The following is a 14,542-nucleotide window of genomic DNA, read 5'->3' on the forward strand; positions in this document are numbered from 1 at the left end:
TTTGCCTGTAGATTAACCTGCTTCATAACATGATTAGAGTTTGACGTCAAACACTCGTTTTCATAGTACATTAATACTGTTCTACCTCTTGATGCAAACACACAGTGGATATTATAACTGTTGTTACCTGTTGTCACAACACGGAATGTGCAGCGTTGTATGTCAAACTCTAATCATGTTATGAAGCAGGTTAATCTACAGGCAAATATGCAGCACATTCTTCTTGTTTATCAATCTTATTTTTAAGAGACTAGCTGCTAATTAGATTAAAACACAACAAAGCATTCATCAGAGGAGCTCCTAAACACTTAACACTTATTTTATGCACTTCAGGATTATTTATAAAGAAGTATCCAAGTAGTACTACAATTAAAAAGGCCATTGAATTAAACACTCTTAAGTTAAACATTTCAAAGTTCTCATTTGGCCTTTCAATATAAAATATATTTGTCACAACACGGAATGTGCAGCGTTGTATGGAAGACTGTGATAAGAGGGCTTTTTAATGTACTTTGAAAACGAGTGTTTTATGTCTAATCATGTTATGAAGATAATCTATAGGAAAATATGCAGCCTTGTAACGTCTGGTGTAAAATACAATATATATACAGATATAAACACAATATATAAATATAATACTATTGTTATTTCTTTCCCCCTGCAGGTTCAAACACCGTGGTTCACTTGTTTTGTGTCTCTCCACGCGTTTTGCTTTTGCAGTTTGTTCCTTGGTTTGCATCGTTTCTCTATTTGCAGCGAGTTTGATGGTGATGCATTTTTTTTTGCACTACTCGTGTTTGAGTTTGTGAATTTGCATCGGTTTGGAATTGAAGCCGTTTTCCTCCTGAAGTGCGTTTGGCCCTTGTCGGCCACCGTAGGTTAGTGTTGCATTTCCTTTGTTAATCCATGTACATCTTCATATATCCACCTGAGACCCAGACAGTTAGCATGTCCTCTGTAGTGGACATTTGTCCATTACAGAGGACATGCTAACTGGCGGGCTGGGTCTCCGGAGGATATGCTGAGGAAATGTCATGGCTCATGGCAAGTATGCAAGAACAATGTAAATACATACTGAGAGTGGTTTTCATTTGTTGAAACAGTTAAGTGGAAACAAGCCTGTTCTCTCACTGAAACCAACATATCTTTGCTGCACAAACAGAAGCACTGCTTGACTCGTAGGTTCTCTTGCTGCTCCTCCACCTGCTTAATCCTGCAGTGAGGTGAATAAATATCATGCTTCATTCAGCAGGATACCTTTGATCTAAGATGAGAAGCGTTTCTTCACTGCTGTTGTAAATGAGGGCCTAAGCGATGGGGAATGACAATGCCTGCTTTCTACCTTTTCCCCTGCAGCAACAGAAGCTCTGTAATTATAGTCATCAGCGATAATAAAGTCACTTTGTGAAAATTATGTTCAGGATTAAACAGCGGCCCGAACCGACACCAATGTAAAAGCTAATAAAATGGTGCAAAAGCGACCCCCCAAATAAATATAATCCTGTTTCAAATAACTTCAAGGCCAAAGATTTGTCTGGCAGAACAAGACACAAGCTTACTGGTGATAAATGAAAAACACATCTCTACACCGTTTGTAGCAAATAAACATGAGAGATTGTTCCTGCTTTGGTTGAGATTTGGTGTTATATATAAATGTATGTATGTGACACACAACTGGGACATTTATAGGTGGAGAGTCACAGTTAGCTCATAAAGGAAGGAAGACTCCTTCTAGTCTGACTGGAGGAGGGCGTCATATTCCTGCCTGCTGCTCCCCAAGCGAGGAAAACCTCACATTAGAAGAATACCTCTGTTTATTAAGGCTCCATTACAGTGCAATCAATCAATCAATCAATCAATAATTTTATAGAGGACCACGGAGAATGAGTGAAAGACATGAACAACAATGATGAACAATTTGATAAAACATAATAATATAATTAAAAATCTGGTTTAACGTAGCATCTATGGACACTACTATAATAATAATAATTAATCATAATAATAATATAACTACTATAATAATAATAACTAATAATAATAATATAGCTAATATAATAATAAAAATAATAACTAATTATTATTATTAATAATAATAATAGCTAATAATAATAATCATAATAATTTATCTGAATCAGAATAATTAATCATTGTAATAATAATAACAATAACTAATAATAATAATAATAATATAACTACTATAATAATAATAATAATGAATAATAATTATTATTAATAATACTAATAATATAACTAATATAATCATAATAATAACTAATTATTATTATTATTATTAATAGCTAATAATAACAATAATTAGAATACTTGATCAGAATAATTAATAATAATATAATAACAATAACTAATAATGATAATAATGGACCAGTATTGGAAGTTGTGAGGACAACCAAGTCTCTGGGCAGTTAGTAGCACTGTTTCTCCAAAGAATGTCATGTAACGGTAAAGATCATAGAACACGGTAAAGAAACGAATCTCACAGCCTATGAAAGAGAGAAAACCAAATAAAAAAGGGAAGCACATCTCTTTTCCAACATTCCCTGTTTATACCGGGCTGTGCCTTCCGTAACATTCCAGTCTCAGTCTGAGATGAATTACTGCCTGAGCTCCGGTAATGTCGTCTTGAGTCTATATTGGTGAAGGAAATGACAAAGCAAAACTTCTGAGTAGTTTCACTAAGCATCACCAGACTGCCACTTTAATCACCAGGCAATCATTTTATCCTGCATTTAGTTGGCCTTTCCCATAAATCACAGCTGAGCCGAGGGATCTGATCGATGTCGAGAGTATGTGGAAAGGTTTGCAGAGAAACACCAACAATCCTTCATGTGCTGGGAAGCCTCTCCGCGCCGCTGCCGCACCATCTCGCCCCATTCGTCCAATTTCCATGCAGATGTGCAGCACAGCTGACAGCTGTTCTAGAGGCTGGAATAGAACAGGCAATGGCAGGCAAACATTTGTTGTTAACAATCGCAGTTGAACCGTGATCTGAAGGTTGATTTTGTAATGCAGTGACGAATGAATTATGAAGCAGGACATTTATCATTCTCATCGTGATTATGATTGAAAGCAGGAAGGATTTTATTCGTTTATTACTTATTTGATAGTAATATCTTTTAAATCAGAAAGCAGAAAATCTCTGCAGTGTTTTAATTTTGATCATAAAACGTTGACAGATTATCAAATGTTACTGTGAAGTTCGATTGAAGTGATTCTGCACCAGTGAAAGATAGTAATGAAAATGTGTTGCTCGGGAAGGTAGTTGAGAATGACAGTTTATTGGGGTATGCGTTCTGTAAATGGACTGTCCAGTACCAGATCATACAGAGACTCTGTCGCAGCATCAGGGTCATCGGGTCACGGCATCATTTTCACATTTTCAATGAAGACAACATTGATATGCCCTTGTCTCATTTTACAAAATCTGTGTGTGCCTGTACTTTGTTTCATTTGTGTATTGATCATATTTGATTTTCTTCTTCAAATCAAGCAAAGTTTATGGCTCAATAAATTCTATTTTAGTTGCTCTGAAAAGACTGTAGCTCCGCGCAGGCTTTCGGAGTCGTGCGTGAGCAACTACTCTCGTAATCTCCGGTGGCCGAATGCAATTATTTTTTACTCTATTTTATTTATTACTTGTACATTGCAACTCTATTTTCTCTGTTCCATTAATATGTCTGTTACTGTGAATCACTTTGGGATATCTGCTCTTGAAGGGGCTGTAAATTAGGGTTAGTTTTTAACTTCAGAAATGTACAGTCCAAAAAGAAAATCCTAACAGCACAGATTATGCTGTTACATCTGACTGAATGGTAATCTGGGATCTGTATGACCTTTGGAAGCATAACGACCTCAATACAATGGAGACGTCACATCAGTTACATGGGTGATGCAAAATGATCTGGGAATAAATCATTATCATTCCTTATGCATCAGCGTTCAGCTAAATCAGATGGGAAGTTTCTGAATATTACATAGACTTCACATGAATGAGAGACGCCTGAATATCCAGACCTTTGACTGGGGAATCGTGCAGGACATGTCCTTTAATGTTCTATATCATTTGTAGAATCTTAAATAGGAATAAGGCTGTTGTTCCTGTTGTCATTTCAAATACTGGTGAAGCATAAAACACGTTCACACATGTGTTTAATGCTGATGTACTATTCAATATATTCAATTTAAAAATATATACTTTAGTCAGAAAAAACATCATATTAGCATTAAAAAATAAATAGACCAAATAGAACATGTTATTCCATTTCCCTAATGGTGTGAGGTGAGAGTAACATTGCTGTGTATCAGAAGGAAACAGGTACATCCAGGTGTAAAGCAGACAGAATGCTGACATCAGCAGAAGCAGTTCAGCAGTTTATCATGTGCTTTACTGGAATTCTCACTTTAGGAAAAGTCACATCAAAGTACACATCCGAAGCTTAACTGGCATCATCCGTTAAGCTCCAGCAGAGCTCACACAACAAACATCCCAAAACAAAGCAAATATTTACTGGGGGGGGCTGGGGGCTGTCCATCCATCCATTTTCTCACTGCTTTTCCACTTTACGGGTCACGGGAGTTGGAGCCTATCCCAGCTCGCCATGGGCAAGAGGCAGGGCACACCTCGGACAAGTCACCAGCGCATCGCGGGACATGCATCGTCTTGTTCCAAAGGTCAGAGAGAAGTTCTCAAAATAATTAATAACAATTAAATTCAGTTAATTCAGTTCGCATAGCGTTAGCATCAGAACAAAATGTTTCCTCAAGGCACTTGAAGGGTAGAGCAAGGAAAGACCGGCTCTTATAGAGCCCAACGTTTCCCACACGAGCAACCAGTTTGGTGATGGAGGCAAGTAAAAGCCTTTAAGAGGCAGAAACCTTGAGCAGAACCCAAGACTCATCTGCAGTCATCTCCTTTAAAAGGTTGGGTGAAGAAAGAGAAAGAGAGAAAGTGAGTCAGTGAAAATACATAAATAAATACATAACAACATGCAAAATGCAAAAGACCGATAAACAATGACAGATAGGGGGAGACAAAGCGGGAGACGCTTTTCTTCCCTGACCAGAACGAAATTCAGAATAAAAAGCTGAAGTTGTCAAATTAATCTCAGAAGTGTGGATGGGCTTGGAGTTAATTTATTTGCATGTCCTCACCATAGACTTTAAACGTTTCTTGAAAGCGTTGATATTTAAAGTCATACAGATGTTTAATTTTCTGTTCCACAACTGCGTGTGACACGCCCTCGTGGGAGTGACCGTAACATGAAAAACAAATCCACGCTTTTCTGTCCATCTCAGAAGTCAGCTTTTCTTATTTTTTGGATCCCATCTTCCGGGCGTGACGGAGCAGCGGGGGCCCATAGGAAGGGGCCCCTCGCTTTACGAGTTGAGCCTGTTTGAAATCCCTCTTGTGACAAAATACAAATATCTTATGCAAAGCTGAAAGCTTCCCATTAAGTGAAAAGGCTTTCGAGTCCTGGCAGAAACTTCTCATGGTGAAGATTTGGCCCTACCGGGGCACAAATCGGCGACTCCTGCATTAACCTTCTGAGTTGAGCTCTTGGCCCAGCTCTGACAGACTTAGCAACGTTACAAGGCTCGACTATGTCCTTGATTCTGCACATTATTATTTTAAATGTTTTCATCCCGAGTGTGTCACATATCCAAATGGCACCACCAGTCTGCAGCACGCCACCCAGGGCCCCCAACAGCACACACGGCAAGATAGGAGCAGCTCAGAAGAATGGATTCCGTCAGCGATCGTCTCATTTTGTTGTGATGTAATAATTAATTAAAAGGTTTCATTGCTAAGTGGCCCTGCAATGTGCTGGTGACACATCCGGGGTGTATCCTGCCTCTAGACCCATAGTCAGCTGGGATAGGCAGAAGAGAATGCGTTCAACCTCACAAATCAGGGAACGGATCTGCTCATACGAAAGTGAGCGCTTCAGCCACAATGTGAGCTCATGGGGAGAACACCATGCTCAGATCAATGCAGGCCCCATTAGGACCCCCCTATTGGGTCCAGCTTATGAGCATCGACCCACCTACCCCAGTCAGTGAGTGGCCCCTGCAGGCTTCTGAAGCTGATGCATCCTCCTCCATGGGACTCTTAAAGGTACGCCATGTCTAGCGTGAGCACGATGGTGTTTGCTGGATGCTGCGTGAGACACGCTGGCATCCAGCTTCCTGTGGGGGGGGGGGGGGGGGGGGGGGCAGCCAAGCAGCACGTCAGCAGCGCTACAATCAGACATCCAGGATGAGAGCTGCAATGAATTGTGGCTGATTTCACAGGCATTTAAATGTGCACAAATAAAGCACGGAAGGCACAGATGTTCATAAATGGTGTTTGCTTTATGAGAAACTGCAAATGTACACAGTGTGAGCATCAAGAGTATTATAGATCCGTTTGTAAGTAATCTCCAGGCAGCACTTCTACTGCAATGGCTGCATAAATACTCATCTATTGTTCTGTTTGCCCGCCTCTGCTCGCTCAAACCTCCGGGAGCCTCCATCTATTCATCCGCCATGAATAATTTGGCACATCTCTTGTCAGATGGAAAGATAATAGTGTCACATTCCCGGCGCCACATATCGCGCTCAGCACAATTTCCAGCTGGCCATCCCGTGACCTCCAAGCCTCTTCACGCCTCACGTTGCTGCCCAGTAAACGGCCGATGTGGAGGGCAGTGTGTCCGGAACCGACGGCGGCATACACCCACGCTAAGGGCGCCCGTTGAGCTGGGATCCAGCAGATCCGACCCGATCCGACCCAATGCTTCCTGCAGCTCTGCTGACAAGACGTCAGATCGGTTGCCTTAAAGGAAAATAAATCCACTTGCTTTAATTTTCATTTCATGCAACACCAGTGTGCTGTGCTTCTCACTGTTCAAACTTATTTTCATTATTATCATTCAATGTGTTTTTAGGTCTTTGACAGATGTTGCACTTCCAGGTCAAAGGGCAACTCCGGCCAGGCCTTGCTGTATGTTGGAAAGTGCGTGTGGCGTCATGTATGCTTTAATGACAGGAGACGAGAGACGGATGTGACAAAGACGTTCAGCGTCTTGCACTGCACTCTAAAACTATAAACAGTGTATTTATAATTCACTGCAAATATAAACATATTAAAGACAGTGAAAAAACAAAGTAACTATTTAATAATACCGGTATGTGCATGCATCTGAGTAATACACACAAAAAGAACTACGACAAGCTGCATTGGTATGAAATGAAACGTGTGCTTCTCCGGGCTGGACCTCTCGGGGCAGGTCTCACTTCTTGTCCAATTCAGTTTGGGAAAACCAGGAATAGTCTGCCGGCATCAAGATGCGCAGCTCGTCTTCAAATGATGTTCGAGCGGCTCCAAACTGAGAGCTGAAGAAGCAGCTGGTTTCGTCCTGATGCTACTTCTGATCGGTCCAGAGTTGACGCAGGATTGTCCTTTACTCCATGATGCATTTAGACCTTTATTTGAGTACCTTTAAAGAGTTGGTCCCACGACTGCTCGAGTGTCTGCAGGCCTGAAGCAGAGCCGAGCTCGCCCAGCGGCTCGCTGATGGATGCGACGCCATCGCTCATCCTGCGCCGCCGTGTTTTTCAGGAAACCCTTGTATCTGCCAGACTCATCGGCCGTCCGCACAGAGGCCTCCGCCAGCTTGTGAAACTGATTCGCCGCCACGGGGATCGCAGGCCATCGCACAGGGAGACATATTTGTCTTTCTCCTTAAATACATAATCCAGAAAGCTGCCTGGAATAGAGGAGGGCGCCCTCTCTATTCAGACGCCCTCCTGTCAGCCAGACTTCTTAATTACCGCTGCCATAATGCTTTGTGCTGGATTGCCGATCGAGAGGGGCTCAGAGGATCGCGAGTACTTCTGCTGAAAATATCATGTTTACCCTCGTAACAATGGAAGCAGAGCGGAGATTAAGCCGAGAAACGATGTTTGGCTTTCAGATTACTGTGTTGACGTCAGACACTCGGAGCCCGAGGAGCGTTTTACTCCGGATTACGCAGGGCATAATCGAAGCAGCTGTGCTGTCCAGAGGTTAGCGTGGACATGGACTGGTCAGAGGGCAGAGAGCTGCCAAGGTGGGGAATGGTCAGGTGGGGGGGCTACGCTAGCAATGTTGCTGCTACTGATGCACCTGCTGATTTCTGTGCCTGTTTTACATCCAAGATGGAAGTTACTAACTTTGTTACCTCCCCCAAGGAGGTTCTGATTTTACAGCGTCTGTTTGTCTGTGTGTTAGCAGGATTAGGAAAAACTGCTGGATGGATCTCAATGCTGAGAGTGATCCGGATATAAAAAAAAAACAAATCTGGATTTTCCCATTTACTTATAATGGAGGCTTTTTCTAAAAATCATATCTTGTAAAATCTGCATTCAATTCACTCACCAAAATCACAGTCATAAAGGGGTCCGATATGAACCATCATGAAACACGTCTCCTGGATCTGATCCAGAATAAGGTCAGGAACAAATATTACATTTTAACATGAAAACCCATATATGGATTCTAGAATCGGTTAAAAATACATCAACTCTGATTCACTTTTAGAATAGAATAGAAATAGAATAGAAAGCCTTTATTGTCCTGGCATAGTGGCTACACGATGAGATTAGGAGCGCTGCTCCGTCCGGTGTTTAGTAACAACATACAATTCAAGTAATGGAAGACTAAAACACAAATTTAAAGTGATAAACAGTGCATGCAGAGAGATTGTCCAGTAATTTGCATATAGTGATTTCATGGTTGATGTATAAAGATACCAAGAACAGTCTAGAACCTTCTGGTACTGATCCAGATCACCATGTGGGCGGTGTAGATCCAGCTAGGAGGGGAACGAGCTGCTTGGGGGAGGTCTGCTCTCTCTCTCTCTACCTCTCTATCTCTCTCAAGAGGGTCCTGCAGTTGTTTTTCATTGAATCATTGCATGTTCTTATACATTATATTAGTATATTTAACAACAATGTGAGAGAGATCGCAAGTATTAAATGTTAAGGTCGTGTCAGCCGGTCGTTCAGACGCTAGATCCGAACCCCCAGCAGTTCCGTTGCAGCCCCTGTTGCTGCTACTTCCTGATCAAACCTCGGTGTAAAACTCTGCTGACGACCTTCAAGCAGCAGAAAGGTCACTTTTGGGTGAATTGCTCCTTTAAAAAGTCACCGGCTTTGCACCAAACCTGCTGCAGACGGACTTTTCTCAGATCTGGAAGGACTGTTTTGATAAAAGCAACAGGCAATGCATCTGATTAGCAACAGGACTTTGCAATTCAACAAAACATGCAGGCGAATGAGAATGGATTGAGGATTGATGCTTTCCTGGCGAAACCTTTGATAAAGCACCCGTGCGTTTTAGGACACGGGGCCTCTTTCCCTGGAAATGACCCCGATCTTTCATCAAGACAAGAGCAACAGATTAGCTGAGTAAAGTCTGCGTGGCTGCGTCTGTAAATGCCACCTCATACTCCCCTGAAGGATCCCTGAGCTGTGAAACACAAAGCCTTTGTTTTCTAAATGGGTCACAAACGGCTTCCGCCGAGGATTCCAGCAGGTAAACCATTTGTCAGGCCCGCACACTCCTCCTAATCAGTTTAGCCCATTTATAGCCGTTCATCTCCATATCCCCGTTCGACTTCTACATTAGACCCACAACGTGAGGCGCTGTAATAAAGGTGAGGCAGGGCTCGGTGAGGCAGGGCTCGGTGTTGCAGCGTCGCCCGACACAAAGGAGTTCTGTTCTCGCGCTCTTCCTCCGGCGCTCTGCAGCAGTTCAGCACTGAGCTGTGCAGAAAATGGCGTTTTCTTCCATGAATGTTTTCTTCAGGCTGCTAATCCGCTAACACTTGGCCTTGAATGCATTACATGTGGGTTGAATGGACATTGGCTGCTGAAGGAGAGCATCTTTAAAAGACAAAGAGTCTGATGTTTAACTGAGCACAGTCCGGGAGTCGAGTTCATCTGATCACTAATGGTGTGAAAATACTAGACCCCGCATCCTGGGCTCATGAGCATTATTCTCATAATATTGTACGACCGCAACTTTGACATTTTCATTCTTTAGGACTATTTTGAATCGTGTTATCGACCATGTTTCTGCTCTTTGTTTAAAATCGTTGCCAATTTATGGGCAGACCAAGTTTGCTGACTCAGCATTCTGACTTCTAGCGGTACCGAAAGCTCGGCGCTCGCAGAGCGGCTCGTGTTTGGTTGCAGATTAAGAACACTTTAAGTGAATAACGTAAATGACTTTGGATACGAAAGGACCACAGCTTTATTTCTTCTGCGACGTTCAGACGTGCCCCGCAATGCGTCTGTGGACGGTGTCGCCGTTGAGGCCGATCAGACTGGAGCTCCGGCTACTGGGAACGATGGTCAGCCACACATTCGAGGTTCAGTCGTGACGTATTTCCCCAACTGGACTTGAAAAAATAAAAACCCAAACTGCTGAATGATGCAGAAAGATGATGATAATAAAAGCATGAACTTCCACAGACTTAATGGAATGCATTTTTTTGGGGGGGGGGGGGCTATTTGGTGCGATTGGGATATTCTTTTTCTTTCTATCCTTTGTCCCGTTATGGGACCACAGCAAATCTACTTTGTCCACTTGGCCCTGTCCTTTGCGTGCTAGTCCCAGACATGAATGTAAAAATATTTAAAACGTTTTTTTTTTTATGATGGCCAGGTAGGAGGACGTTTGTTTCAAATTTTTATTAAATTGAGTAATAATGCGCAAAACTCTTTCTGAATCACAAGGAATTTTTTATGTGTAATCCAGGATAAACGGCTGCATGAGGACGGTATCCGTGCAGAACTTCTTCTTCAGCGATGATATGAAATAAAGTTCAGACTAAATCTGCTGCAAAGGTTCGCTTTGGTTGTCGGCTAACACGTAGCACACGTAGCACGTCCCATCACGTTAATCAACATTAGGCTAATCTCTCATGCACAGCCGGTCGGCGGGTCGACTTTCTAGCCCGTATTTCTTTTGTTTCCTTAATTTTGCCAAAGTGATTTAGTGAATTCGAGATGGTAGCAAACACAAATCTGAGATTTTACAGAACCTTATAGAATTTATATCCCATGGGGATTTTTAAATCTGAAATAATGGCGTCTGTTCTCTTCAGGTTTCTGTTAATATAAGAGATTAAACTAACACAACTGAAATATTTGTGCTATATACAAAGATGTGATTAAATAGACAATAAAAGACAAACTGCATGATAATAACAAAAACTACAGCAGGCACTCCAGACTTTTTTAGAGATGTTATTATATTTCCAAAAATATATGTACAGTCTATTACAAAGGTTACAAAGCAAAAAGAATTGTCTATGTAACAAGAAGCGGTCTAATTAAACGATGTTACACTACCGCTGTTTGGGAAAATACTTTTGACCAGTGAATATTCAATATTACAGAAAAATAAATAATACATTGACATTTTGCTTTACTGTACAACGAAATCAAAGGTGAATAAAAACCTCGGAGCAAAGACGGGAATCCTGACGGGTGTCTTTGGTCCTAAATGAAAAACTATGACCAACTGAAACCTGGAGGGCAACAACAATTCATCTGCGAGATAGAAAAATAGAGTGCATTTTAAAAGTTTCAGAGCTCTACCAAGTAACACGTGTAAAAAACAATATAAATAAAATGTACAAATTTTACAATTAGATCATATACAAAGATTCCCTCGTCCTGACACAATCAGCAGCGCTGCACTCTTTGGAATCCCCCCCGGGGCTGGAACTAACTTCCAACCTCTGAAACACAAGATTTGAAAAATAACTTCAGACTATCTAGGAATCCTGATTCCAACCGAGCCTCGACATCCGATTTGTGTTTTTTTTTTCTTTTTAAACTTTTTCTTTTTCGCGTTTCTACTGAAATACAGTCACAACAAAAATCTCTTTAGTCCCGAGTGAAACGCCCTGAAGTTCAAACCGTGGAGGAAACACGGTGGCGGCGCTGAAGCGACTCCTACTGAAGTCTGCACCTGATCTGGAGGTTGAATCGATTGCATCCTGGACTTAATCTCAATTCGGCTCAAACTGTTGTTTCCCCCAGTGCAGGACAAAATGGGGACAGAGACATCCTACCCTGGGGGGGCCTTCAAGGGCTGGCTTTAGCAGCAGGGCTGGAAGAGGGAGTGTAGCCGGGGAGGTCGAGGTCTGAGCTGCTGAGCGCTGCTGCACGGACAAAGGGGGGAGGGGGGAGCAGAGCTGGCCAGACGAGTCCCACAGTGGAAATAAATCAAAATGTGCAGATCATTCTCTTTAGGTCCAAATGTGACGTCCTCCGTCCTCGATATGAATCTGGACGACAGCAAGATGCCTCTGCCCGGCTCTCCTTTACAAAAACCTCCTGTCTGCTTTAATAGCGTCAACAGCTAGCCCTGTTTACAGCAGTAAACAACAACAACAACAACAACAACAACAAAGTCTCGCTGCCGTTTCCCTGCCCGAGCAGCAAACTGCTCTTTGAATTAGAGAAAGCCTTCGGTGTCTGCCTTTTAGTTGCATGACTCCCGTTCAGGTGGCAGACTTTACTCAGTCCCGTCCAGGCAGGCTTGCGTGTCCCTCACCCTGGAGACCTTTTGCACCCTGGACAGAGAAAAAGGGTTTGGCTGACTGTGCACGAACAATGAATAAAGAGCCCGGCTGTCTGCAAGCCCAAGGTTGACTTTTGATGCTTTATCTTTGCAATTATAATGGAAAAACGTTGACAGCGACGACTCCAACTTTAAGAATAATGCTTCGTCTCCCATGTTACGGCAGCAGGACACCACGCCACGTTCCGTATCAAAGAGAGCTGCAATAACACACACGTATCGTTCTGTTTTAGCGTCTACGCTGGAGACAGATTGGCTTTGAGCACATCGTTTGTGAAGTCCTTCTAAAGTCGCTGTTCTCCAGTCCGTGTGGGGAGAGACACGTTAATGCATGTTCTGTGGCGGCGACGCTTTAGAGGGACGAGCCGTGGGGGAGTACGACTAAAGAGACCGCATGACCCGCCGAGAAGGATTTGTGTCTGTCTCCAATGCTTGCTCCTCCCCATGCAAACCCCAAAGGGACTTTCTGATTTCTGCTCAACAGGAGATGTTAGCACGTTGTTAGCACAGTGTTAGCGCTCCATTCAACGCCTCCATGCCATGTTGGATTCAAATGAAACACATTCTGGCAATGAAATGCAACAGGATTCTTTCACTTGAGGATTTTGCAGCTTCCAGCTCAGCGAGTTACATTCCTTTCATGTCTGATGGTGACTCAATCTTTCCAGAGGCTCCGTCTCAGCACCTGAACGTTGTCGGGTGAAGAGAGGACCAGTTCAACCTGCTAATTATTGCTCGGTTCAGTCCACCGTTCCTCTGCTCCCTTGTGGCACTGAACCAGATCCCTGTACTCAGTTCATCGCCAGCTCAGGTCCCAGCAGGAGCTCGCCCACTTTAAATGATCCGCACAAAGCATTGCCAGTGACGTGCCTAAATAGCGGCAATACTTTTAAGGCAGTATTACATCTATTTCTCAGACCCACCCTTAACAAGACCGAAACAGACAGTGTGTACAACATGTGAGGCAAAACGATGCCGTCAGGTTCAACGCAGTCTTTACACGGTTCTGCAGAGTTTTACTCAACATCCAAGCAGCCGCTCTGCTTTTCCTGCAGTGAACATGAGACAGAGGATATTGCTACTCTGATATAATTCCACTCCTGCATCTCCTCAGTGTTGCACTCTTCAGAAGAATCCAAAGAATAAAAACCAAATAGAGGAAACAACCAACCCCGCCGGCTGCAAACGTGCACGTGAGGCAGGTCGAACAGTCCGGTGAGAGTCAGCACAAGAAGCACCTCTGCGTCTGCAGCGAGCGACTTCCCTCTGCATTTGGATAAACGAGTTTTTACCCTGTCAAGTTGAAAAGTAGGAGCAAAAAAAAAAAAAACAAGTCTCTGTATCTGAGAGAGAGAAAATCAACGAATTAGAAGACAAGCCGCAGCAAGAAGACGTCGCTTCTGCTCCGTTGAGAGGGACGCCATCGCCAGGAGCACTTGAATCGTTCATGACGATAAATAAACGCACATTTCCTCTGCAGCGTCGATATGCCTTTGGGTTTGTGAGCGCTTCTTACACACAGATAGGTAGTTCCGTTTTACTGTTGCTGCCAGGTTCCTCTCGTCGGTGCTGCAATCCTTCACTGAGGGGAAAGGAGGAATGATTTCACTCCAGACGCAGCTAAAGTCCGTTTAGGTCGGTGACTGTCACCGGCTCCGTCCCAGGCGCCGCTCCGGACGAGCTGCTTCTGCTTCACCCACGCTGAGCCGCCTGGTCACACCTGGACACCCGTGCCATGAAGGTGCAGCATCTGGGCTCTCATAGTCTGTATGCTGCTCATGATCTTCTTCTGATGGCCCACCAGCGTGATGCCTAAGCTCATCACGTCCCTGGAAGACAGGACAACACATCGATCAGCGCGTCCGTGCGGAGAAAGGGACACGGACAGTCGGAGCTACAGCCTGT

The 14,542-nt window shown here is 43.3% G+C and overlaps 1 protein-coding gene across 2 annotated transcripts in view; it reads right to left on the reverse strand.

The window, feature by feature from the left end:
- Positions 1-14,351: 14,351 nt before the first annotated feature.
- epha7 (eph receptor A7) overlaps positions 14,352-14,542 on the reverse strand; it is a 62,318-nt gene continuing 62,127 nt past the window's right edge. For both annotated transcript variants that reach the window (XM_068753478.1, XM_068753479.1), the window contains one exon: positions 14,352-14,466. In XM_068753478.1, coding sequence (XP_068609579.1) covers positions 14,352-14,466 — 115 coding nt within the window. The remainder of the gene's footprint in view (positions 14,467-14,542) is intronic.

The sequence above is a fragment of the Brachionichthys hirsutus genome, chromosome 20, assembly GCF_040956055.1.
Source record: "Brachionichthys hirsutus isolate HB-005 chromosome 20, CSIRO-AGI_Bhir_v1, whole genome shotgun sequence".
NCBI lineage: Eukaryota > Metazoa > Chordata > Actinopteri > Lophiiformes > Brachionichthyidae > Brachionichthys > Brachionichthys hirsutus.